The 25,596-nt window shown below is 44.7% G+C and overlaps 1 protein-coding gene across 2 annotated transcripts in view; it reads left to right on the top strand.

The window, feature by feature from the left end:
* Nucleotides 1–16,612, top strand: part of pawr (PRKC, apoptosis, WT1, regulator) — a 64,730-nt gene extending 48,118 nt beyond the window's left edge. Inside the window, exons 4-8 of one of the 2 annotated variants that reach the window (XM_035427268.1) lie at nucleotides 2,577–2,611; nucleotides 7,402–7,537; nucleotides 8,090–8,194; nucleotides 14,423–14,505; nucleotides 16,478–16,612. In XM_035427268.1, the coding sequence (XP_035283159.1) occupies nucleotides 2,577–2,611; nucleotides 7,402–7,537; nucleotides 8,090–8,194; nucleotides 14,423–14,505; nucleotides 16,478–16,520 (402 nt within the window). In that variant the 3' untranslated portion in view covers nucleotides 16,521–16,612. Of the gene's footprint in view, nucleotides 1–2,576; nucleotides 2,612–7,401; nucleotides 7,538–8,089; nucleotides 8,195–14,422; nucleotides 14,552–16,477 lie in introns of those variants that run through there. The other variant, XM_035427269.1, reaches the window with a different exon arrangement.
* Nucleotides 16,613–25,596: the final 8,984 nt, after the last annotated feature.

Below are 25,596 nucleotides of genomic sequence, written 5' to 3'. Positions count from 1 at the left end.
TTGTTTCCTCCCCCTGTTCACTATTCCAAATGACATGCTGTAATTGCATGATGAACTCCTTAACGTCCTGCGCGCTCACAGTTGCGTTGTAAATGCATACATTAGACGTTGTCGTTCTGCTGACATTTTCAGCCATTGGTTGCCCCCCCCCCCCCCCCCCCCCCCCCCCCCGTCCCCCGTCCCATGTTCCTAATGGCATGTTGTAATTACACGGCGCACTCCTAAACGCACAACAGGCATGTCATGAAGGAACAATGAAGTCAGCACCAACAAGGTTGCGGCAACTGCTGTTCTCCATGCCCAGCTCTATTGCTAATGGAGTGAATAATGTGAGTTTTAATGGAAACCAGGCCTCTATTCTGCCTCTTAGTCCCCTCTCTCTCTCTCTTAGTGTGAGTTAATCTCCCACAGATTATTTTTTTGGGCCTGTGTCATGCTGTCCCAATCAGAGTATGGTTCGGTGCCTCATATAATGGATGTGCAGCTGATTTGGGGTTAGGGATGACTCTGAGCCTTCCGATTGGTTAAGCTGGAGGGAGAAGGTGGTAGGATTCAACCAGTCAGAGACTAGGCAGAAAATAAATGGATCACAGACTCGTACTCATAGCAACAAAACCATACACATGCACATGCACACACACACACACACACACACACAGATGTGCAAGACCCTTAAACCATTCGCAGTATTTGTGCAGGTATTAGGTTAGGTTATGCGCTGGAAAAGGGAGTGCCTGTTAGCAACGTTTGTGGTTTGGAGTTATAGGAGTTGCAGAGTCTTATTAAATCCGTGGGTGAGCGTATTTTGACAGCGATGTCAGAACGTGTCAGAAGAGTGCCGTTTCCCCCGGGTGGAATTTTGCATTGTGAACCTTCTGGCTACAAAAAACCGATGCATTCTCAATTGATGTCGAAGTCGTGTTGCTCTTTGGAGAAACACAAGTTCTGTTTTGAGTTTCCGTAATGCGAGCGAGACACATGGGGATGTTTTCCTTTGCGTGCGTCCCTACCCCAGGCTCGTCATTTGGGAAGCAAATAAAGAAATTGGATTTGTTCTGTCTGGCTCCGAAATCGCCTTCCTCCGAGATTGGAAAGTCAAAACTTGTTTTTGTGAACTCCCGAGGCGGTGTGCCGAAATTAGGGGGAGCTTCTAAATCCATCTATCAGCCGAGCGAGTTTGCTCTAATATTCCCCATATCCTTGAGGAATTGCTTTCAACGTATGACGTACAGTTTGTTTGTTCATCCGTGATTATCTCCAGAGAATTTTGCTGAAATGTTGATGACAAGAATAGTCTAATAGGTTATCAGAGACGTTTAGCTGGCTGCATGGCTTAGCTTTGTGGAACGAAATTTGATCATGTTCAAATCCAACGTGGGACGCAGGCATTATACCTTTGAACAAGGTACTAAACTTTAATTTCTTTGTACGTTGCCAATTGTAAGCTAATAAATAATGTAGATTTTGCATCATTATTTTGAGTATGTAATCAATGAATGTACAGACCTATCAGAATGTATTGTCCTGCAGATGGTACTAAAAGGTTACAGTACAAACCAGTTAGATAGTGTATAATGTGGCAATGTTTCTAGAACAAAAATGTTTTTCCAGATGTTTCAGTTATTGGTGCCAGGTCTGGCTTTGAATCACATTCAAGACCCTGCTGTTGCATCAGCGTCCCCCCAGCGTCCTTTCTGAGTCACCTGCTGCTCACCTGCGAGTAGGCGTGCTAGCCATCCGTTCGTAAAAGACGCACACCAGCAGTAATAATGCTAGCTGTCCAGTCATGAAAGACGCACACCAGCAGTAATAATGCTAGCTGTCCAGTCATGAAAGACGCACACCGGCAGTAATAACGCTAGCTGTCCAGTCATGGAAGACGCACACCAGCAGTAATAATGCTAGCTGTCCAGTCATGGAAGACGCACACCAGCAGTAATAATGCTAGCTGTCCAGTCATGGAAGACGCACACCAGCAGTAATAATGCTAGCTGTCCAGTCATGAAAGACGCACACCAGCAGTAATAATGCTAGCTGCCCAGTCATGGAAGACGCACACCGGCAGTAATAATGCTAGCTGTCCAGTCATGAAAGACGCACACCAGCAGTAATAACGCACGTTGCAGACTGCCGCTCTTCAGCCGGATGCTGGAATGGATGACAGGCCTTTGTCGGGTTTGTGGCCTGAGCGGAAGGGCATCGAGTCAGGGCCTGTTCTGTGATATGAAGTCCGTGTAATAAATTGCAGCCGGGCTCTTACATCACAGGGTTCTGCAATTTCCCCTCGCACCACTAAAATGGAGTCCGGTTTGATTCCATTTCAAATGCTGCTTTGAAGAGTTGCTGTTCTTTCTCTCTCTCTCTCTCTCTGTCTCTCCCTCTCTCTCTTTCTCTATCTCTCTTTCTTTCTCTCTGTGTCTCTCTCTCTCTGTCCCTCTCTTTCTCTTTCTCTCTCCCTCTCTCTCTCTTTCTCTCTGTGTGTGCCTCTCTGTCTCTCTCCCTCCCTCCCTCTCTCCTCTCTCTCTCTCTCTCCTTCTCCATGTCCTTATCAGGTGCTCTTTTTTTGTGTTTTTCAGGAGTCACAGAGAGCAGCGGCAGGCCGGTACAGAAGGTGAGGACTCCACTGGGCCCGTACATGTTCCTCCAGGGTTCGCCTCTACGAGTCTGAAGCTCGTGCCTAAATCTAATCTAACACGACCGGCTTTGTGTTTCCTTGGAGCTCATGATTACGATTCCGCACTCTTACTTGGGATGGTTTTCAGGAAATGTCTCCCAGAATACATAAAATTAAAACTGAGCTCGCTCTTGTTAAAATTTGCTCTCATGTGAGCTGAACTACATTTTTCACAAATATTATTCAAATAACCACCGTGGGTGACCTTTTATTTCGAGTGCGAGCCGAAATTGAACCTGAAGTAGCTATGATGGAAAAATAGAGGAAAATTAAAGATGTGATTTCATTGTCTTTTCTAGGGCAGGTCACAGGAAATGATGCAGTAAATGTCATCCCTTCATTTTAAAAAGAGAACTGATCTGGCTTTGGGGGAAGAAAAAAAAAACCACACTCACTTTTTCCCAGACTGCATTATGTAATTTCTTTGAAAAAATCCACAAGCGTGACATTAGAAGATTCCTCCTGGATTTAAAGGCATTATATTGCCTGAGAAGGTTAACTTTCCCAGCCCCACTGTAGCATTTCTGTGGTCTAACTAAGTTATTATTATTTTAAAATCTTTTTGCAATTTGCAATTTGGTGCATGACTTGGCGCATCTCATGATGGAATTAATTGATTTGCGCTCGGATTGCAGCACTTAATTGGTGACACGCAAAGGCCTGTACTATATTAAGTGTTTAATATTATGCAGAGTTTGGTACAGGAGTATGCAGTGCAGTCTCATATCTCCTACCTTCAAATGGCTTTCACAGGAGCATTGTGGGAAGCCCGGTGTTGGCAGAATTAACTGTGGGAAAAGTCATTTTCACAATTACATATTCTCGGTGCAACTCCGAGAAGTTTGTATATGTCATTGGTACTTATATCATCGGAAGGACTGGACAGAATAAAGCCAAAATGGCCATTAACACGTTGGACTCTTTTCCTTTTGACCTTTTCACATTAGACTTCCTGCTTTCTGCTTTATGTCAGAATCTTAAGGGCACTTCAGTTTGCTCGATGAAAAGCTGACTAAATGATGTTTAACCACCCCTGTAGTCTGAGGGCATTGCTCTTTCCGAAGCTGCCTTTCCATTAGCCTGAAATCCGGGGACTTTATTATTGTTTATTCTCAAATTGGTTCGGCTTGAGTTGAGGGTAATGAGCGCTGTGTTCATTATGATCGGCTTTCTAAAAATAAAAAAAAATGAGACCCTGGCAATTTTACACAGTTGAAGCTTTGGTAAGAATGCAAATGCACTGTGTTCTAAAAGCACATTACGGCAAATGGAAACCCACTGTAATTTCCACAAAATTCACCTTAATTGCGTTAATGAAGCAAGCATCCGGCTTAAATGGCACGTTACCCCGTTTTTCCAAACAAACACAATTTGGATACGCGATGCGCGCTCTCACACAAGCGATAGCTTCAGCGCCCCAAGGTTAATTCCCCCTGACATTTTTAATAGAAATGTCACTCTGCAGGCCCTTAATAGAGCCTGTGAGTGTTTGACCTTCGCCGCCTGCCCTTTTAAGTACCAGTCCACCTCCCGCTCCTCTGTCTCAATCAATTACAGCGTCGGCGTCTCTTTTTTTCTGTGACCCTACATAATAATTGTATGATATCATAGAGTGTTGCCGGTATTAGGGCTCAACGTGTCTTGAGGAGCGGGTGCGTTCTCCTGTGCCGTGTCGCTCATAGATCTCTCGAGAGCACGGCTTTTGTCTTTCTCATTATAGTGTAATGTGTGTATAACGTAACATAATGAAGAGAGCAGGCCATTCGGCCCAACAATGCCTGCCGTTTTCCTGACTAAATTGTACCTAGTGCTCTGATTACCTACAGGTTAGTTTCTGCCTCTATATGGGCTGGCAAGCTATTTTAAACACTGACTACTGTCTGTGTGGAAAAAATTCTTCCTAATGTTTGTGCGAAATGTAACTCAACCTGAAGAATCTCATGTAGTTTACTTTCTTTATCCCCTTTGTAAATTTAAATTTGTATAAAAGCCAATGTGTGTGTGTGTGCCATTCTAAAACTGTTCCAGGGTCAGTCCTTGGCTACGGAAAGTTATCAGCAGTACACCGTGAACAAAAGGGGGGGGGGGGCGTGGTGGGGGCGTGGGGTTCTGCAAACCTCTTCTGAAAGAGTGGAACGCATCCCGGAATAAAGCTTTGTGAAGTGCATTTAAACGTCTTCCTGCCTTCTGAAAGACTCCTGAATGGGGGGGTGAGGGGGGGGGGGGCTGATGAGCTCAAACATGCGAATGGAAAAACGTCAAACGTCTCCGAGGCGGCAGAGACGTGACGAACGCAATCTGGGAAACGGGCGTACAAAAAAAAATATATATTTTTTTAAAACCCCGAAATGCTTCTGCTTAGTAAGCTCAGAGTGAAAGGGGAACATTTTTTAACTGTGTCTGCGGTGCCTTTATTTCAGATGCCTATTTATACCACCAGAACAAGTGCGCTGCTAACTACGTGTCTTTCCGGGATAGGTGAGAGAACGTAATTGGGTTGTAGTTGGGAAGGTTTCCACGCTGGCTCCCTGCTTGCAGACCAGCGCAGACCTGAAAAGGAAAGAAAGCTGTAATTTATTTTTTTTTAAAAGAAGAGTGTGCAAATTTTCTTTCTTTCTTTCTTTCTCTCTCAGCGGAATAGATTGAGCCGCCCGTTGGTGGAAAGGCATATAAAAGAATAATTACTGTGATGGAAGCGGAGGATTAAGTTCACTTCTCACTTTTTCTTCCTCAAAGGCTGAACGGGGCTTGGGCATACAGATTTTAATGCACTGTGGGTATTCTGCTCACTGCTTGCACGCCCACTCTTTCACTTGGTATTTTTACTGTTATTCTGACAGTAGTGTATTTTTTATCACTAATTAAAGACTGTTTAGGGTTAATTTGATGGTAAATGGTAAATGGACTGCATTTATATAACGCTTTTATCCAAAGCGCTTTACAATTGATGCCTCTCATTCGCCAGAGCAGTTAGGGGTTAGGGGTTAGGTGTCTTGCTCAAGGACACTTCGACACGCCCAGGGCGGGGTTTGAACCGGCAACCCTCCGACTGCCAGACAATCGGTCTTACCTCCTGAGCTATGTCGCCCCTATTTTTACTGTTATTCTGACAGTAGTGTATTTTTATCACTAATTAAAGACTGTTTAGGGTTAATTTGATCACCGTTTCATGATTATTATGGTATAAGTAGCTGTTATTGCCTGTCTGCATAGGTTAATTTTATTGGTAAATTGTTTATTTTAATGGTTTTAAGTTTAAGGTTTAAGTTTAGTTACATTTTTAAATTCTCATAAGCAATACACAACACCTTTATAAAGCACACTTAAGCATCCATAAATGCTTATGTCAGTGGTCACAAAGAGGCATCAGGTATGTTATGTCAGGTCTCATTGCAGAAAGTGAGATCAACATGCCATGTCTACAACCATATATGGGCATAGCGAGTTTTAGGCCACCACATATTCAGGAAGTGACTGTTGGGTGACAGCTGTTCTCTGTGACCTAGTTTTATGAAGCATTGTCACACATACAGTATATATGCCCGGCATTAGTCATTAAAGGCAGCATTATCGTGATTAGCTGTCAATACAAACCTATGGCTTTCATTCAACAAATGGCTGAAGACAGGTGTGGATAAGCTTGAGCAGACTTGGCTTGGTTGCTGATATGAATGAGTTATGTAGCTCATATGTAAAACCATTCAAATGAAATACCATATATTTATTGTCATAGTTTCTAATACACATATACCCTTGTGGTTGCTAAGTAGTTCATGTTTTAAAGACTGTGTGAAATGTGTAAACATAATTTTCTAACAATTAAGTACTGTACCAATACTGAAGGTCCCATCATGAATAAAACCTGGTCACGTGTCAATTTTAATTCTGTAATATAAAATACCACAAATATGTAAAGTACAATTGAGCCCATTTGCAGGTCTTCTTTAGTGGTAACTTTGAATAGGAAATAAAGCCACCAGCAAATGTATTCCACCCGAATAATTTGCCCAAACTATCCCGAGTGCTCTGCCCAGGAGTGAGATAAGGTTTATATCCCCGCAAGCTGAACATTGAGACTTTATTCCTATATTCATGAGTGAAAAAAGCATTAAGCTTTTCTGAAAGCTGGGGAAGGGAACCGTTTTTATAGCTTTGCCCTTTGTTCAGAAACTGGATATTGAGGGATATTCCGTAAGGATCTATACCAAGGGGTAATGTTACCTTGTGATAAACGGTATGACTATATATATATATATAGTCATACCGTTTATTTGTGGAGTACAGGGCCATATATATATATATATATATATATATATATGGTCCTGTACTCCACAATTTTAGGCTTGTAATCAAACGATTCACATGTGGCTAAAGTGCTTTTTTTCTCTGCTTTTTTTAAAGTTCACATTCTCTGCTTTTTTTAAGGCTATTATTATTTCATTTTTAAGGCTATTATTATTTCATTTATGCACTTTGATTTCACCGTGTGGAAATTGCAGCACTTTTTATAGACGCCCCCTCCCCCCCCCCATGGCATTGTAAATGTAAGTAGTCCTGTTTAGCACTTTTTGTCGCATATCCATTGGATGCAATCACTGCCGGAATTGTGCTGTAATTTCTGCGTCGGGAAACCAGAATGTGTAAAAATATGCATGTTTAATATAACCGTGGGGGGGGTTTAATAAGCAGGGCTGTGAACGTGTGGTGTCCCTGCTCGCCCTGCACAGCTCGCCAGGCCCGGGTGCTGAAGAGGAGGCGGGCGGCGGCGGCGGCGGCGGCCGGCATCGCCCTGGTTACGGTCGGCACGGAAGAGAGTCTGGCTCCGCTGGCGGGCTGGAGAGGAAGCTGGAGGAGCTGGAGAAGGTACGGCACAGCGCGCGGTGCTGGGTCATTGCAGGATATCCAATGTTGGGTGTTGCTGGATCTCAATGTTGGGTTATTGCAGGATCTTCAGGCTAAAACCGTTGGCACCATTGCATGGACCGCTGCTTTAGCAACGATGTAGCGTGCTCTCTAATGTCACATCACGTGAGGCAACGGTCTGATCTCGCATCTCGCTGCTTTATTGTGAGTTACAACTTAGTCCAACTGCAACCCAGCACAACCCACAAGCAAATTAAATGCCACAGTTTGATTCTAAATGATATGCTAGCCAGGAGAGGTTTCATGTTGCAGATGGATGCCTGTGTCAAATTTAGCACAGTTTGCATAAACAAAAATGAGAAGGTTCAATAGTGTCTGCAGTATATTCATTTTGTAACCAGGGACAGCATACAGGCCATGCAGCTACTCAAACAGGGGGAGAATAACAGCCATATGATTATAGATAATAACAGCCAGTCCTTCCACGTGCTGCTCCACTGAGGATCTTTTTCTGAGTCGGGTTTGACTTCACGGGGCTCTGTCTGTTCGCAGGAGCTCGCCAGAGAGAGGCAGGAATTCTCTCGGCTACTGAAGGCCCACGAGGACAAAGACGAGCTCATCCTCAAACTGAAGGAGGAGATCGACTTACTGAACAGAGTGAGTTTGGCGTGACCTCGTGCACCAGCGTGACCTCATGCACCAGCACGACCACATGCACCAGCACGACCACGTGCACCAGCACGACCACATGCACCAGCACTACCTCATGCACCAGGGTGACCTCATGCACCAGCGTGACCACATGCACCAGCACGACCACATGCACCAGCACTACCACATGCACCAGGGTTGGAAACTAACTGATTTAGACAGAATATAGGTATTCAGATTTCCTGTGATATTGAGTCCCCCGCAACCTCTGCAACTCCATTTCGACAGTCTCTCTTCCCACCACACCGTTACTTAAAGCATAATTTCTTGGAAATTCCGCAGAGTGTTCTTCTTGCAAACCTGACTGCCACACTGGCATTTGATTGCATGATATTCTGATTGCATGCATATGGAGTAGGCTGGAGAGTTATTTTGAAACCTGATTTAGCATACGTTTTCCAAAACGGAACTGAATTTCAGAGCAGGTTTGGTCAAGGTTCAGTTCATTTGTAAACTGCAGCTGTCTTTTTAAAAAAACGGTTGTTCCAGCAGAGCTGTGGAGGTCAAAAGCACCGCTCTTCTTCTTTCTCACCTCCCAGTGGCCTGCGACAGCTTCTGTAAAACGCCTTTCCCCGCTGAAAATAACAGCTGTAAATGTGGCCGCCTGCCGCGGAAGTGTCCGCCTTCCCCTTGGAGCAGCGGTCCGTCCTTTCCTGTTGAATGTTTTGGGTTCAGACGGTCATCAGATTCTGTCTCGGGTGAAATATCGAGCCTCGTTTCCTGCTTAACAGCGCTAAGCGTCAAATGCTACGGCTACCGTAGCCACAGCAGCCGCAGTATCCTGCGGTATGTGCTGCAGAACCTGGTGTCGTCGTGCTCTGAGATCTTCTGTGGTTTAAAACGGTCATATTTGCGCAACCGCAGGTTGACTTTTTTGTCAATGGGGCAAGGCCTTTCAATCTCCTCTGAACCAAAATGGCCGCATTTCTCAAACTGCAACTGTTCACCACCTGAAAAGGAGGAATTAGTTCCTATTTTTGGTGATTGCTTTTGAGTGTTTCCATATGGGCGAGAGAGGAAAAACTCAGAAAAGGAACTCAGAAAAGACACCCACAATGGGGGGAAAAAAGGATTCCTGGAAGAAGCAGAAGCAGCCTTTTGTATATTTAGTCTTTGTAAAGAAATCAGAACCGCAGCTCAAGCTTAAAGCCTGCTTTATTTCCATGTGTTCTATTTTATACTTTAAAAAAAAACTTAATTTCTTTATTTAGATTATTAAATTCTTTCGTCCGCTCTCTGCTAATGAGTGCGTGCTCTGAAAACTGACCCAATGTGATCTGCGGAAGAATCGCTGGCATGCACATTTTAGACATGTCAGCTCACAAAGCCTTTTTTAATCACCAGCATTCCTCTTCTCTCAAATGGCTTTCATATTTCACATATTTTCTTGGGCCGGTACACGGTCTCATTATTCCCAAATGCCCTTTTGAAATTCCAGGTTGGTGCGAGTCGGTCCAGAACCTCAGGTAGAAGCGAGTGCAGCCGAGCCAAATGTCATGGTGCCAGGTGGCCTGCTGTTGGCTAGCTAAACTAATGACCTCCACTACAGGGCTGAGCAGCTTGATTGAGTAACACTATGCTTCAGTGCCACACGACACATTAGTGGCTAAAGCCTGTCCCCTGCTCCTTTTTTCAACCCTCATTTTGCTATGGTTTCTAAAAATCCTGTTATTTTAAAATGCCCTTTGGATTTTGATGAGCTTATGAGGAGGTCATTATCCAAGGTCATATGTCGTATTTCCATGAGAAAATAAAACACTTAAAAAGTGTTTGGCTGGACATAAAAAGGCATAAACAAAGACAAGAAACTTGACGAATTACAAACCGGGTAAGGTGGGTTAACCGCATAATCGACTGTTTTAATTGGTTAGTATAGTGCTGAGTAACTGCAAAGGGAAGCACACCCTGAGGCTCTCTGTGAACAGGACTCAATGCCGGCGGCTTAGAGGATAGTTTTATCCTGGGTTTTGGGGAAGTTCATGACTTCTCTGACCGTGCCAACCCGCCCGGCAGCTGTTTTCGCTCCATCTGGGAGCCGACCCAAAAGGTCCTGAGCGTTTGTCTTCAGCTGAGTTATGTTACACGGCGCCGCGCCTGCCTCTCTCACAGTAGAGTTACCTTACGAGCTTTAAAGACGCTCCTGCCCTTCTGCCAGGGGTGCCTCTGAGGCTAACCTCCATCTGCTCTGCGCTCTTACTGGCGAGATGAAGTGTGCGCTGTTCCCGGGATGACCCGAAAAAATGAAAAGGGAACTTCAGCGTCAGTTTTATTGCTTTCGGTAAACGGGCCCCAAGCCCGCGGGGCGAATCCGCTGTAATTCCGCTGAAGCCCTTTCAATAGTCACAGCGCCATCGCCATTGCTCCGGAGAGCCCATAATCTTTACACAGAGCCTGTACACCGCGGCCCCCACCCCCCCCCCCCCCCCCGGACTATTCCCTGGGTCTCAGGCCCACCGTCGCCATGGGAACCGAGACGACGTTCCGGTTCTTTTCCGCTACGGTACGACGTTCAGACCGAACCGGCCTTCGTAAAACGGCGGCAGCAACCGGTTTTTTGATTGGCGCTCGCTTGCGTCCTGTGGATCCATCGCGCTCTCCTGCGACGTGTAGAGTTTGAAGGGAAGTCCCAACGCCGCGTCCTCGGCCTGCTTTTCTGTCTCTCCTCCCTCGTCGAATCCGCGCACAGGAAGCTGCTCGTCTCGGCCATTTTGACAGGGGTCAGGGGATTTCGGGAGTCTCTGGGAGCTCAAAATTGCAGGAGGCTGATCTGGCGGCTCCTCGCTCCGAGGCCGGCCCCGCCCGGCCGTCACATGAACCCTCGCACGCTCACGCCATCTGGGCCAGCTGATGTTTAAAGGAGATGGTGACCGAAACATGTTTGTTTTTGCCGTTTTTAGCGCTGAGCTGAAGGGGGGTGGGAGGAGGGGGGGGGGAGTGAGGGAGGGAGGGAGGGAGGGAGGGAGGGAGGGGGGGGGGAATGCAGCAAAGTCTTTCATGTGGTGAAAAATGTCGATCCCAGCTGGAAACTGATTCCAAGTAAAACTCGACATTACATTCTAAACCCTGTTCCTTTAACACTTCCCTGTGTCCCTATTTAACACATGCCAGGTCAGGCATTTACTCATTTACTCATGTACAGAAATGAACATAATCATTACAGCATAGATATAATAGTGTAATATGGTCAATACCCAATATATATAATAGATAAATTGATCAAATATTTTAATATGTGTGTGTGTGTCTGCATGTATGTGTGCGTGCCTGAGTGTGTCTGTGTATATGTGTGCGTGTGTGTGTGAGAGAGGGAGAGAAAGTTAGATCCTAAGATCATAATATTTATATGGGTTATAGAGAGGAAGTGAGTGTAAAGCAGGAGTTTCGGTGAACACACAGTATGACACAGATAATCCGTTTATCATTGTGGAAGGCGGGGAGTCACATGACCGAGCGGTCCGTGCCTGTGGGAAAGGCCACTGAGTGATAGAGATCGACAGCGCCGCCTCACACAGACGTTTCTGTGGGGCATGATGGGATAGAACAGATAATAACCATACATCCAGTCTGGCCCTGTGGCCCTGTGTGAATTGATTCAGCTTTTCACTATACTGACGTTTATGTTGCAGAGGAGGCTGTGAGCTGTGCTTTGCTTCCAGCAAGTATCTGACTGCAGGAACAGCTCTCTCTGGACTCCATCTGGATGACCGACTGGTGTATATCGAGTAGTAAATTGAGAGAGCAGCAACTGTACTGCTGTTAAATCTACTGTATTGACTGTATTCTATTTTATGGCTGGCTTTGCTATACAGCTGAACGCTCCCTTTAGAAATGTGCACAGAGTCTTCATAAAAAAACGTTTGCATTTCCACCTATTTCCATTAAATATTCATGTGTCTCGTACACTTTTGTGTGGTTTCACGGGAGCCTAATTTGTTCTGTGATTTCACACCGACTTCTGTTCTTATTTACTTATTTCAGGCATTTTTTTTATTTTTTGGTAAAATGGTGGACCATTCCTGAAGATTGCATGTCAGAGAAAACATTTTGCTGTGCATTCTCATAGGGGTAAACCAGCATTGGTGTTCACAGCCATTTACTGTAAATTCAGCAAGGCTAATTGGTTGGAATAAAACACAACGCATACAGTACACCAGACTTCTAGTAGCCCAGGCATGAGCCCTTAGTTTAGCAGATACCACTTTGATTAACATTCAGTTGTTGTGTTCTGTGAAGGCATCATTGTTTTTTTGCGTTTAGCTGTTATGGTCAGCTGAAACTAGGTTGCCACAGGCCACAGCAGCAGTGTTACTCTCTCAGCCGGCAGCCTTGTGCCTGATAATGAACGGCCTGTTTCTCTCACTCTCACACTTTCTCTTCTGTTCGGTCCTGTTCACGATGAGAAGATACATCGCTCCACACAGCCCTGTTAGCCACACTATTCCTCTTATCTGCGGTCTTCTCTTTGTCCTCACTGCCCACTGTTGGCAGTGTCCCCTTATACCAACTGTTTCACTGTCTGCACTGTCCACTATTGACGTTGTCCTCTCAGACAAATAGTTTCATGGTCCACACTGTCCAGCGTGGACATTGTCCCCTTATTAAAACTGTTTCATTGTCCACACCTGTCCTGTGTTGACATTGTCCCCTTATACAGATTCATGGTCGATACCATCCCCTGGCGCTAACTGCTACCATTGCTGCTCCTCCAGCAGCCTTATTTGTTTTCCGCGTTGTCTCTGCTCGCGCGTCCACGCGATCGTCGGGCCCGATAGTCCGGCCCTGCCTGCCTCCCCGTCTCTGACGGACAGCTCTGAAAATGAGGAGTGTCGTATTTTTTATTAGCGCCCCACGACGAGCCCCCGGTGGGCAGAGGAGTTCCTCATTTGCGCTTAATTGAAGTCGTTAATGTTCAATTTGCCCGTCGCGCGGGCGGCCCAATCCGCTGACGGCCAGGCCCGGGAGTTTAGCTCTGCTTCCCGCTCATTGTTTTGCGCTTATAAATTGTCCATTGTCAGGATGACAAGCAGCCGTGCTAGTCTCCATTATCGTGACTGACTTTCACTTTTGAGAATTTTTTTTTTTTTTTTTTAAATTAAAAGCATAATAGTAAGTCAATTTTCTCTCTCTTTAGAGAACTAATTACCACAGTCCTTAACTGTGCTTCCAGCAGGCATTGTCTAATGTTATCATTTTATCTCCTGTTTTGCATTTTTTTTTTTTCCTGGTTCTTGAAAGTCTGCTTGGCATTTCTGTGACACCCTCCGGTAATTTGATAGATTGTAGATTAGCGCATGCCTCCTATGAAGAGGATAAACCTCAAACCGCGGGACTCGGTCACAGTTGACACCAACAAGATCTGATTCTGGATTTGATTCTCTGATTCAATACTCGGATTCGATGGTCAGATCCGATTCTGGATTTGATTCTCTGATTCAATACTCGGATTCGATGGTCAGATTCGATTCTGGACTATGGGGTGCATCACTGAGGCCCCTCAGACCCTAAGACTTTCAGCTCAAAAAGGAGACAAATTGAGACCCAATCTTCTCTCTGTTGAAAACATGACTCGTGCTTGTTTAATTTGCACACCATTCACTGTCAAATTCTGCAGGGAAGGTCAGGGAAACTGCCAAAGGAATTGGCTTGATGGTTTTACAAATGCTTTCTTACCGTAGACCTGGATCTTGACCTGATCTATTTATACCTGCTTTCCTAAAGCGGATCAGAACATCGTCCTGATAAATTTATGAATTCTCTATGCAGCCGACCTGGGTATTAGCCTGATGCATTTTCGTATGCTTTCTGATGTTAGGCCAGGATTTTTGCTGAATGTATTCATAAATTCTTTCTTACAGTCGACAGCCGTGGGTGTTCAGTTGCAACTGAAGCACAGTGTATCCCAAATTTTATCCCAGAACAGGACGAGTGGTTAGGAAAATAGACTTGTAGATGGTTGTGCATTTTAATCTGATGTGAATGTCACTTCTGTTGCACGGTACAAGGAACCTAACCAGAACTCGTTTTAAAAAAAAAAATTATCCTGCTGTACAAATGAGCAATATTAATATTTATATTGTGAATTGGTGAAGCTGATTAAGGAATTTTTTTTGGCATTGATGAGATCGTACTAAAATGCACCGTTTTTAAAAACATTTTTTTTTACTCTTTTCCCAGGACCTTGATGACATTGAGGACGAGAATGAGCAGCTTAAACAAGAGAACAAAACCCTCCTCAAAGTGGTTGGTCAGCTGACCAGGTAGAACCACACCCACCCTGAAACAGGGCCTGCTGGGGGTGGGGTGGGTGGGTGGGTGGGGGGGGGGGGGGGCTCCAGGGGTTGCCATGGAGCACTACCGTCTCTCCTGGGATTTCCACAACCTTTTCTTCATCGACCTTCGCTGCCTCTTCCCGCTTATCGGGAAGACGAGTTTCCATGTCGTCCAGACGTTCTTAAGGCCTTACAGGACATAGAGCTTCATTGCATTGAAGGAGCATTTTTGTCTGTGTGTTTTTTAAAAGGGGGATTTGAACGTAGAACCGAGGTGTTGTCGTAGAGTACGAAAGCGGATTTTATTTATATGTGGGTGATTATGTTCAATGTAAATGCGTTTAATGTAAATAGGCCACTCGTTTTTTTTTTTTGTTTGTTTTGAAAAATCTTTAAAAAGAAAAATGACATGAATGAATGTGGTGTACCACCAAAAAAAAAGAGGCATTTATACATTCAGTCTTTGGCCCTAACAATAAGCAGCCTTTTTATATCAAAGCGTTTTCCATTTAGGCCATTAATTTTTAATTAGCACAAATTTACCCCGCTATCACGTGATGTTGTTTTGAGTGCGTCGAGGATGCGGGACACATCGTCAGGTGTTAGCTGCATCCAATCACATTATTCACAGCACTGCTTTCCTCCTCTGGCATCTGCATTTAAAGGTGCGTCTACATTATTGCTCACAACGTGGCTTGCTTCATATGAACAACAATTTTAAGACGACATTCCACTGGCCAAAGTGCGAACGGTGCCTTGCACATTACGTGTATGAGTTTTAAATATATGAGCGCTCTGTTTCATTAAAGAGGGAGTGAGGAAAAAGCCTGGTGCTTTTTTTAATTAATTTGATGCCCAGTGTTACCGTTGTCGTTGATTTAGATGTGTACATTTGAAAGCTTAAATGGAGGGAAAGATAGAAAATCAGAAAACATGAAATTACTGAAAAGTAAATATAAAAATGTCCTTTATAAATTAGGTAGTCATCTTAATTTAGCTAGTTTTGGTGTGGAATACTGGGATTACAAATAGCAGAAATGTATCATGTTCAGTTTATATCAAAGCAATTAGTTCATGCTAATAATTAAAAGCAAATACTTGTTTGCATTATTACGAGATCTACCTGATTACGTGCTAGATGTATGATTCATAGAGCGTGCTACTGCAGACAGAGCATTGTATAACAGTATCAGTGGAAAGAAAAGATGGCTATTTGGAATGCCTTTATTCCGGCTTCTGTGTTTTCCACTGAACGCAGTGATACTGCATGACAGGTATATTACTCTAATCAGCCGCAATATTATGCCTGGTATAGACATTGCTCTCCATATTAGGACTTATTTTGTATTCAAGCGTTCGATTAAGTTGTCATAACATACAAGCGTGCAAATTGTATTGCATCCTTCAATCCTGTAAAACGGTGTCAGTGTGTATATTTAGTTATTCGGCTGTAATGGGGAGAACTCAAAAAAAATCTCTCTCTCTCTCCCTTTGGAGTTTGCATGTATAGAAGAAGTCTTTTATTAAAAGAACCTTTAATAAAAAATATGATTATCCTGTCTCCTCGTTTTCTTGTTTTTCTTGTTCAACAAAACCAACAAGGGGGCCAAAAAATATGACTTGCCTCCGAAGTGGTGACGTCAGATTTTTGAGGCATATCTTTGCATGGACTTAGCCGCGTTCCTGGTACCCATGGCGATAATTATCGCGGCCTTCGTATTCAGGACGAGCGCCGAGCGAAATGTTCTTTTCCCAAACCGCTAATGTGAAGGTGATTGCTTCGTCCTCATGCAAAGTGTATCAAGTGAGCCTGGCTGCATTTGCATTTTTATCAGTGAAGAAGAAAAGATGGATGACTTGCTTGCTGATGGAATCTTGTTAAAATGAATTTTCTGTTCCATGTACTCATCCTGTCTTCATTTTTCCCCCTCTTTTTTTCCTTCTTTTGTCCTTTGCTTAGTTCCTCTGGAGTGACAGATTTACCTGTTGTGAGCTCCAGGTGATGCCTGGGCAGATTGATGTCTCTTGGAATAGGAGTGGATTTCCAGGAGCTCTATAACTCGCTGTGTAAAACCATCCCAGGAATTCCAACCCCCCCCCCCCCCCACCCACCCATCACCCCCCACCCCCATCCAAGCAGCCAGCTCAACACATACCCTCCATTCCAAGCCAAGACATGGATCCAGTAGATCCCTTTTCGTTGTTTTGGCATTTGGCTTTTCTGATGCTCTTTCCACCATTGATGCTATTTAGACGTAGAAATGAAGTTTTGCATAAATACCACAGCGAAGCATGTTTGTTGACGTATTAAAAGGTCATAAATTTTGAGATTGAAATTGCTACCTTCCCTACGGTAAACCAATTGACTCGCCATCTACTAAAGGACGTCTGCCAAACTGAACAGTGGGAAATCTGTGGCATTTGAAAATGCAGGGAGGGTGGAGGAGAACAGAAAAACCTCTGGGACCCGCCCCTCGTTGATTGAGCTCCAGCCTGGTTGATGGTTGAATTCGCCGAAGGCGTGCCTGTATGATCAAATTCGGTTAATAATCATCGCTGGTGATCGCGGTTGAGGTCTCGGCAGTAACGCGGCGGCTTCCCCCCGCTCGTTACGGCGCGGCTCTGCGTCTGATGGGCCTTTCAGGGAAATTATGTTCAGAGTAATGGCCGGGAATGAGCAGGCCCTTGTGCACCACCGTGCATTAGATCTGCAGGAGCAGATAGCCCTTTTCAAAGGCCCTTATCTTGTCATTCAAGGATCCCAACATTCTATTATCAGCATTGTGTATGTGTGTGTGTGCATATATATATATATATATATATATATATATATATATATATATATATATTTATTTATATCTCCCCAGACCCCAGTGGTACAAGGAAATGCCGAGATTTTCCTGTTCAGAAAAAACTATTAATAATCTTCCCTACCTTAGGAAATATTTGCTGGAAATGCAGCCCCTTTGCTTCAGTCTCATGCTTTGCTTCGGCTCATGCTTCTGCACATCACAATATATAACCCCAATGTCCTCAAGTGCAGAGAGAATATGTGGCATTGTAACACTGCATTGCAAGAAAAACAAGGACAGATTTCTGTTTTTGTTTTTAAAAAAAGTATTTTTTTTTAGGATTCTAGCTGAAGGGTACTGCAGGGCACTGTTTGTTTTGCTTTGTTTTTTTTTTTTTTTTTTTAAAGTCATAACCGGACAGACAGCCAGGGTGCCTGGTGGGAAATTAAGTACACTGCTAGTTTCACTAACTGCAGGCTTGAGTGACATGAGCCATCTCCACCATTGAATTCACTGAGGACCAGCTTAGCATTGAGTTAGCATGGAAATCCCAACCATAGCCCTGAATCTCACCTTTCATCAGCACTTTGTCTAGTGACCTCGCAGGTAATTTATGCCAGTGAGTGAATTGTGATTGTTGCTAATGTAACTCTACCCCCTTGTGAAGCTTTTGTGTACTGCATCTGTAAAAAGAGGGTTTCTCTACACCCCAAATTGGTGCCAAGGTTTTTTTCCCTTTCAAGCTATGAAGAATATTTTCTAACTATAAAAAAAATTGATTTATAGTGTTACAACCAATGCAACAGCCAAACTGTTTGCTGTTATTAGAGTACAATTCACTTTAAGGCGGGACTAGATTGATAGATTCGTAACATCACATAAAAATGTTTTATTTTTTCAATTCTCTTCTGTCAGACAGATTTGTACTGTATTCTGTGGGATGGGGGTGGAGGGGGAGGGGGTGGTGGGTTCTATTCATTTAGTCATTAAAATATCACCAGCATTGTCTATAAACTGTAGTCTGAATATCTATTCTTCATTCTACGCACTCACAAAATTATTGGGTTTGATTCTTCCAACAATAACTTTTTTTTTATCATATATAATTTTTCCCATCACTGCTACCCCTGTTTCAGATGAGGCGCTAATTACTGTTCACGGCATCCATGGCAACAGAGGGGTCACATATTGATGACAGTGACGTGCTCTGTCTTTGGAAGCTCTTCTTCAACCAAGGAGGAGGGAAGAGCCTTTTTTATATTCAGTTGGTGTCGCAGTATGCTCGTGTGGGATAAAAAAAAAGGCAAAGAACCTTCCACAGGTGTGTCTGTTTGACAGCAGTATTTACAGTAATTACTTCCAAATTTTATCTGTTCATCATAATGAAATGGATGAATGATGATTACGGTTTAAAGAAAGAAAAAAAAAAGCAATTCTATCCGGAAAATCAACGGACATGTTTTGACATATTTGCACGCATAGTGGTTTTGTAAAAATATGCTAAGATCAATTAAACATTTTATGTTTAATAGTAGGTGCCATGCCTGATGACTACATTTTTTATTTAGCCTGTCTGCTCTGCAGGTTCCCTGCAGCTTCCTGCATCTGCTAGGCTTTTGTTGAGGCATCGCTTGCAATGTCCAGATTGCCCTCTAGGGGGAGATGGACCTTTCAGATCTCCCAGGCCTGTTTATAATAATAATAATAATAATAATAATAACAACTAGACAATTCCTGCAGAAATTGTGCAGAAGTGTGGTTGCCGCAAATGCAAAGTCGACTTTGTGCTGAACAGAGTGAACAGTGTCTGTTCAGCCAAACATGACCCCATTTGGCCAACGCCTGGCTCTGTCGAGGCTGTATTCACTAGCAGCGGTCTGTCCTCTCCAGATTCGGCAAGGGAAGATATCCAAAACCATCAAATTGGAATATGGAAAAAGAGAGTGAATTTCTCTGATTTCTTCCTTGATGTGCCGCATTAGCCTAAGCCTGTCGTTTCCCTCCATTCCAATGCTGTTCCCTTTGAGGTGTTATTGTTGAATTATTTTATTATCATCCTTTTTATGAAAAATATTATGATATGATACCAAATAAATGCCAAATTGCCCATTTCTTAGTGAAGCTGTTTAAGAGAGGACGTTAAAATATCGAGATATATATTGTATATCACCACAAGGCCCAAAAATATAGAGATTATTTTTAAAGCATATTGCCCAGCCCAATTTCTAGTGTGTTCTAGGCGGTTTCTAGAGTGTTGCTAGGTAGTTCCTATGGTGTTCTAAGTGGCTGCTAGGGGTTGCTATGGAGATCTCTCTTGAAAAATTAAACTTAATCCATTTAAGCCAAATAGTGTAGGCAAGCAAGCGAGTACATCCCTGTTTGATAATATTGTATTCAAACATAAGCGCTAAAGGTCTTTCAACAAAGTCACACCATGTATTTGGAAATTCTGTAATATAACAGACTTAAAATCTTCAAAATTTTAGTTTAGTTAGGGTTGCAGGTAGGGTTAGGGTTAGGGTCACAGCTAGGGTTAGGGTTACAGCTCGGGTTAGGGTTACGGTCACAGATAGGGTTAGGGTTAGGTTTGCAGCTAGGGTTAGGGTTACAGCTAGGGTTAGGGTTAGGGTTACAGCTAGGGTTAGGGTTGGGTTTGCAGCTAGGGTTAGGGTTAGGGTTGCAGCTAGGGTGTGGGTTAGGGTTAGGGTTGTGGCTAGGGCTAGGGTTAGGGTTAGGGTTGCAGTTAGTGTTAGGGTTAGGGTTACAGTTAGGGTTAGGGTTAGGTTTGCAGCTAGGGTTAGGGTTACAGCTAGGGTTAGGGTTAGGGTTACAGCTAGGGTTAGGGTTGGGTTTGCAGCTAGGGTTAGGGTTAGGGTTGCAGCTAGGGTGTGGGTTAGGGTTAGGGTTGCGGCTAGGGCTAGGGTTAGGGTTAGGGTTGCAGTTAGTGTTAGGGTTAGGGTTACAGTTAGGGTTAGGATTAGGGTCACAGCTAGGGTTAGGGTTAGAGTTACAGCTATGGTTAGGGTTAGGGTTAGAGCTAGGGTTAGGGTTAGTATTGCGGCTAGGGTTAGGGTTAGGGTTACAGCTAGGGTTAGGGTTAGGGTTAGGGTTGCAGCTAGGGTTAGGGTTACAGTTAGGGTTAGGATTAGGGTCACAGCTAGGGTTAGGGTTAGAGTTACAGCTATGGTTAGGGTTAGGGTTAGAGCTAGGGTGAGGGTTAGGGTTGTGGCTAGGGCTAGGGTTAGGGTTACAGCTAGGGTTTGGGTTAGGGTTAGGGTTGCAGCTAGGGTTAGGGTTAGGTTTGCAGCTAGGGTTAGGGTTAGCGTTACAGCTAGGGTTAAGATTAGGGTTAGGGTTGCAGTTAGGGTTAGGGTTACAGCTAGGGTTAGGGTTAGAGTTACAGCTATGGTTAGGGTTAGGGTTAGAGCTAGGGTTAGGGTTAGGGTTGTGGCTAGGGTTAGGGTTACAGCTAGGGTTAGGGTTAGGGTTAGGGTTACAGCTAGGATTAGGGTTAGGGTTGCAGCTAGGGTTAGGGTTAGCGTTACAGCTAGGGTTAGGATTAGGGTTAGGGTTGTGGCTAGGGTTAGGGTTACAGCTAGGGTTAGGGTTAGGGTTAGGGTTACAGCTAAGGTTAGGGTTTGGGTTACAGCTAGGGTTAGGGTTAGCGTTACAGCTAGGGTTAGGATTAGGGTTAGGGTTGCGGTTAGGGTTAGGGTTACAGCTAGGGTTAGGGTTAGAGTTACAGCTATGGTTAGGGTTAGGGTTAGAGCTAGGGTTAGGGTTAGGGTTGCGGCTAGGGTTAGGGTTAGAGCTAGGGTTAGGGTTGCGGCTAGGGTTAGGGTTACAGCTAGGGTTAGGGTTAGGGTTAGGGTTGCAGCTAGGGTTAGGGTTAGGTTTGCAGCTAGGGTTAGGGTTAGCGTTACAGCTAGGGTTAGGATTAGGGTTAGGGTTGCGGTTAGGGTTAGGGTTACAGCTAGGGTTAGGATTAGAGTTACAGCTATGGTTAGGGTTAGGGTTAGAGCTAGGGTTAGGGTTAGGGTTACAGCTAGGGTTAGGGTTGGGTTTGCAGCTAGGGTTAGGGTTAGGGTTGCGGCTAGGGCTAGGGTTAGGGTTAGGGTTGCAGTTAGTGTTAGGGTTAGGGTTACAGTTAGGGTTAGGATTAGGGTCACAGCTAGGGTTAGGGTTAGAGTTACAGCTATGGTTAGGGTTAGGGTTAGAGCTAGGGTTAGGGTTAGTATTGCGGCTAGGGTTAGGGTTAGGGTTACAGCTAGGGTTAGGGTTAGGGTTAGGGTTGCAGCTAGGGTTAGGGTTACAGTTAGGGTTAGGATTAGGGTCACAGCTAGGGTTAGGGTTAGAGTTACAGCTATGGTTAGGGTTAGGGTTAGAGCTAGGGTGAGGGTTAGGGTTGCGGCTAGGGCTAGGGTTAGGGTTACAGCTAGGGTTTGGGTTAGGGTTAGGGTTGCAGCTAGGGTTAGGGTTAGGTTTGCAGCTAGGGTTAGGGTTAGCGTTACAGCTAGGGTTAAGATTAGGGTTAGGGTTGCAGTTAGGGTTAGGGTTAGAGCTAGGGTTAGGGTTAGGGTTGCGGCTAGGGTTAGGGTTAGGGTTAGGGTTAGGGTTAGCGTTACAGCTAGGGTTAAGATTAGGGTTAGGGTTGCAGTTAGGGTTAGGGTTACAGCTAGGGTTAGGGTTAGGGTTAGAGCTAGGGTTAGGGTTAGGGTTGCGGCTAGGGTTAGGGTTACAGCTAGGGTTAGGGTTAGGGTTAGGGTTACAGCTAGGATTAGGGTTAGGGTTGCAGCTAGGGTTAGGGTTAGGTTTGCAGCTAGGGTTAGGGTTAGCGTTACAGCTAGGGTTAGGATTAGGGTTAGGGTTGCAGCTAGGGTTAGGGTTAGGGTTACAGCTAGGGTTAGGGTTAGAGTTATAGCTATGGTTAGGGTTAGGGTTAGGGTTACAGCTAGGGTTAGGGTTAGGGTTACAGCTTGGGTTTGGGTTAGGGTTAGAGTTGCAGCTAGGGTTAGGGTTACAGCTAGGGTTAGGGTTTGGGTTACAGCTATGGTTAGGGTTAGGGTTACAGGTAGGGTTAGGGTTAAGGTTACATCTAGGGTTAGGGTTAGAGTTGCAGCTAGGGTTAGGGTTACAGCTAAGGTTAGGGTTTGGGTTAAATGGACTGCATTTATATAGCGCTTTTATCCAAAGCGCTTTACAATTGATGCCTCTCATTCACCAGAGCAGTTAGGGGTTAGGGGTTAGGTGTCTTGCTCAAGGACACTTCAACATGCCCAGGGTGGGGTTAGGGTTAGGGTTAGGGTTAGGGTTAGGGTTAGGGTTACAGCTAGGGTTAGGGTTAGCGTTACAGCTAGGGTTAGGATTAGGGTTAGGGTTGCGGTTAGGGTTAGGGTTACAGCTAGGGTTAGGGTTAGAGTTACAGCTATGGTTAGGGTTAGGATTAGAGCTAGGGTTAGGGTTAGGGTTGCGGCTAGGGTTAGGGTTAGAGCTAGGGTTAGGGTTGCGGCTAGGGTTAGGGTTACAGCTAGGGTTAGGGTTAGGGTTAGGGTTGCAGCTAGGGTTAGGGTTAGGTTTGCAGCTAGGGTTAGGGTTAGCGTTACAGCTAGGGTTAGGATTAGGGTTAGGGTTGCGGTTAGGGTTAGGGTTACAGCTAGGGTTAGGGTTAGAGTTACAGCTATGGTTAGGGTTAGGGTTAGAGCTAGGGTTAGGGTTAGGGTTACAGCTAGGGTTAGGGTTAGGGTTGCAGCTAGGGTTAGGGTTAGGGTTGCGGCTAGGGCTAGGGTTAGGGTTACAGCTAGGGTTAGGGTTAGGGTTAGGGTTACAGCTAGGATTAGGGTTAGGGTTGCAGCTAGGGTTAGGGTTAGGTTTGCAGCTAGGGTTAGGGTTAGTGTTACAGCTAGGGTTAGGATTAGGGTTAGGGTTGCAGCTAGGGTTAGGGTTACAGCTAGGGTTAGGGTTAGAGTTACAGCTATGGTTAGGGTTAGGGTTAGAGCTAGGGTTAGGGTTAGGGTTGCAGCTAGGGTTAGGGTTAGGGTTGCGGCTAGGGCTAGGGTTAGGGTTACAGCTAGGGTTAGGGTTAGGGTTAGGGTTACAGCTAGGATTAGGGTTAGGGTTGCAGCTAGGGTTAGGGTTAGGTTTGCAGCTAGGGTTAGGGTTAGCGTTACAGCTAGGGTTAGGATTAGGGTTAGGGTTAGAGTTACAGCTAGGGTTAGGGTTACAGCTAGGGTTAGGGTTAGAGTTACAGCTATGGTTAGGGTTAGGGTTAGAGCTAGGGTTAGGGTTAGGGTTGCGGCTAGGGTTAGGGTTACAGCTAGGGTTAGGGTTAGGGTTAGGGTTACAGCTAGGATTAGGGTTAGGGTTGCAGCTAGGGTTAGGGTTAGGTTTGCAGCTAGGGTTAGGGTTAGCGTTACAGCTAGGGTTAGGATTAGGGTTAGGGTTAGAGTTACAGCTAGGGTTAGGGTTAGAGTTATAGCTATGGTTAGGGTTAGGGTTACAGCTAGGGTTAGGGTTAGAGTTATAGCTATGGTTAGGGTTAGGGTTAGGGTTACAGCTAGGGTTAGGGTTAGGGTTGCAGCTAGGGTTAGGGTTAGGTTTGCAGCTAGGGTTAGGGTTAGGGTTACAGCTAGGGTTAGGGTTAGGGTTACAGCTTGGGTTTGGGTTAGGGTTAGAGTTGCAGCTAGGGTTAGGGTTACAGTTAGGGTTTGGGTTACAGCCAGGTTTAGGGTTACAGCTAGGGTTAGGGTTAAGGTTACATCTAGGGTTAGGGTTAGGGTTGCAGCTAGGGTTAGGGTTAGGGTTAGGGTCAGGGTTAGGGTTACAGCTAGGGTTAGGGTTAGTGTTACAGCTGCGATTAAAATGGGAATACTCAGGAAAATGTTCAAAAATATTTTTAATTATTATGTCAAATATTAATTGTAGTGCTGCATGTCTTTCTTTTTACGAAGACAGTGATAGAGAGCACTAATTAGCTTTTTAAAAAGGGAAATATCCAACAACAACAAAAATAATTTAGACATCCATTAACTAACAATAAAGGTAACATTCAGCTACAGTATGCATAAGTAACCACTGTCAACCAGTATTACAGAATTTATATTTTCAACCATTTTCGTGGATGTGGTTTTTTCCCCCATTTTCTGATCTCCGGTCCTTTTCTTTCTCATTACTTGTTTTGGGTTTTTTTCACTTGATTGGATACCAAAATAAATGACTGCATTCACTGTGATTGAATAGCCCTACATGTCTTTTTACTGATCCTAAAGGAAAAAGAAAAGGAACATAAATTGTTGAGTATACTGGCCAACAGGTGTTTTTTTTTTCAGAATCAAACCTTCTTGAAAAAACAATATGGAAATCAGCCTTTATAAAATGATTGTGGATTGCAAAATGGTGGGATTACGGAACAAAAATCATTCTGATCCAGATTAAAAAGTTTTGGGAAAGATGGACCCAGCTCATCTTTCTCGTGCACCTCTCGAAAGCTCCAGCCTCGCTGGCTGCTAACAGCTCAGACCTGCGAGAGTAGGAGTCTGAGGCGGGAGAGGAGATAAAGGAGGAAGCTTTCTCAAATTGCCCACGGACAGATTATTTTGTTGTTCACTGCCCCCCTCTCTCTCTCCCCCCTCTCCCTCTCTCTCTCTCTCTCTCTCTCTTTCTCCCTCCCTCTCTCGCTCTCTCTCTCAGCCCATCTCCCTCTCTCTCTCTCTCTCCCTGTCTCCCTCTCTCTTTCTCTCTCTCTCTCTCTCCCCCCTCCCTCTCCCTTTCTCCCTCGCTCCCTCTCTCTCTCGGACGGACAGAAAATGAGAAAAAAGGGTGAATGATCGATAAAGCGGCGGAGCGCTTGCCGTTTGGATAAAGCCCTGGCTTCGGCGGTGATGGATGTGGCCCGTGCGGTGAGCAATGAGCACCGTGGCTGGCTGTGGGGTGCGGGAGGTTTTTTGGGTACCGCACTTCTGCCAGTGACATCACCGCTGGCCTTCTCAGCCCACAAAAAATCAAACACCTTGGGTGCGGGGTGTTGGGTGTACTAAGGTCCTAACACCAGGCCAACCACCACCTTTTGGTTACTTAAGACTCCATCTCACAATTAGCACAATTAGGCATAGGCATGATAGTTATGGTCCCATCATAACAGGCTTCTCAGGACACTGCTTGTCATTTGAGTAAGAATGAGAAAGACAGAGAAAGAAATGGTTGTTTGATTGACAACTAGTATATAAGTTATTCCCAATGTAAAAAATGAGTGAATACATAAATAAATTGTCAAAGTCTATCTCTGATTTCA

This window comes from Anguilla anguilla, chromosome 7 (genome assembly GCF_013347855.1).
Source record: "Anguilla anguilla isolate fAngAng1 chromosome 7, fAngAng1.pri, whole genome shotgun sequence".
NCBI lineage: Eukaryota > Metazoa > Chordata > Actinopteri > Anguilliformes > Anguillidae > Anguilla > Anguilla anguilla.
This window is presented reverse-complemented; position numbering and strand designations above follow the sequence as displayed.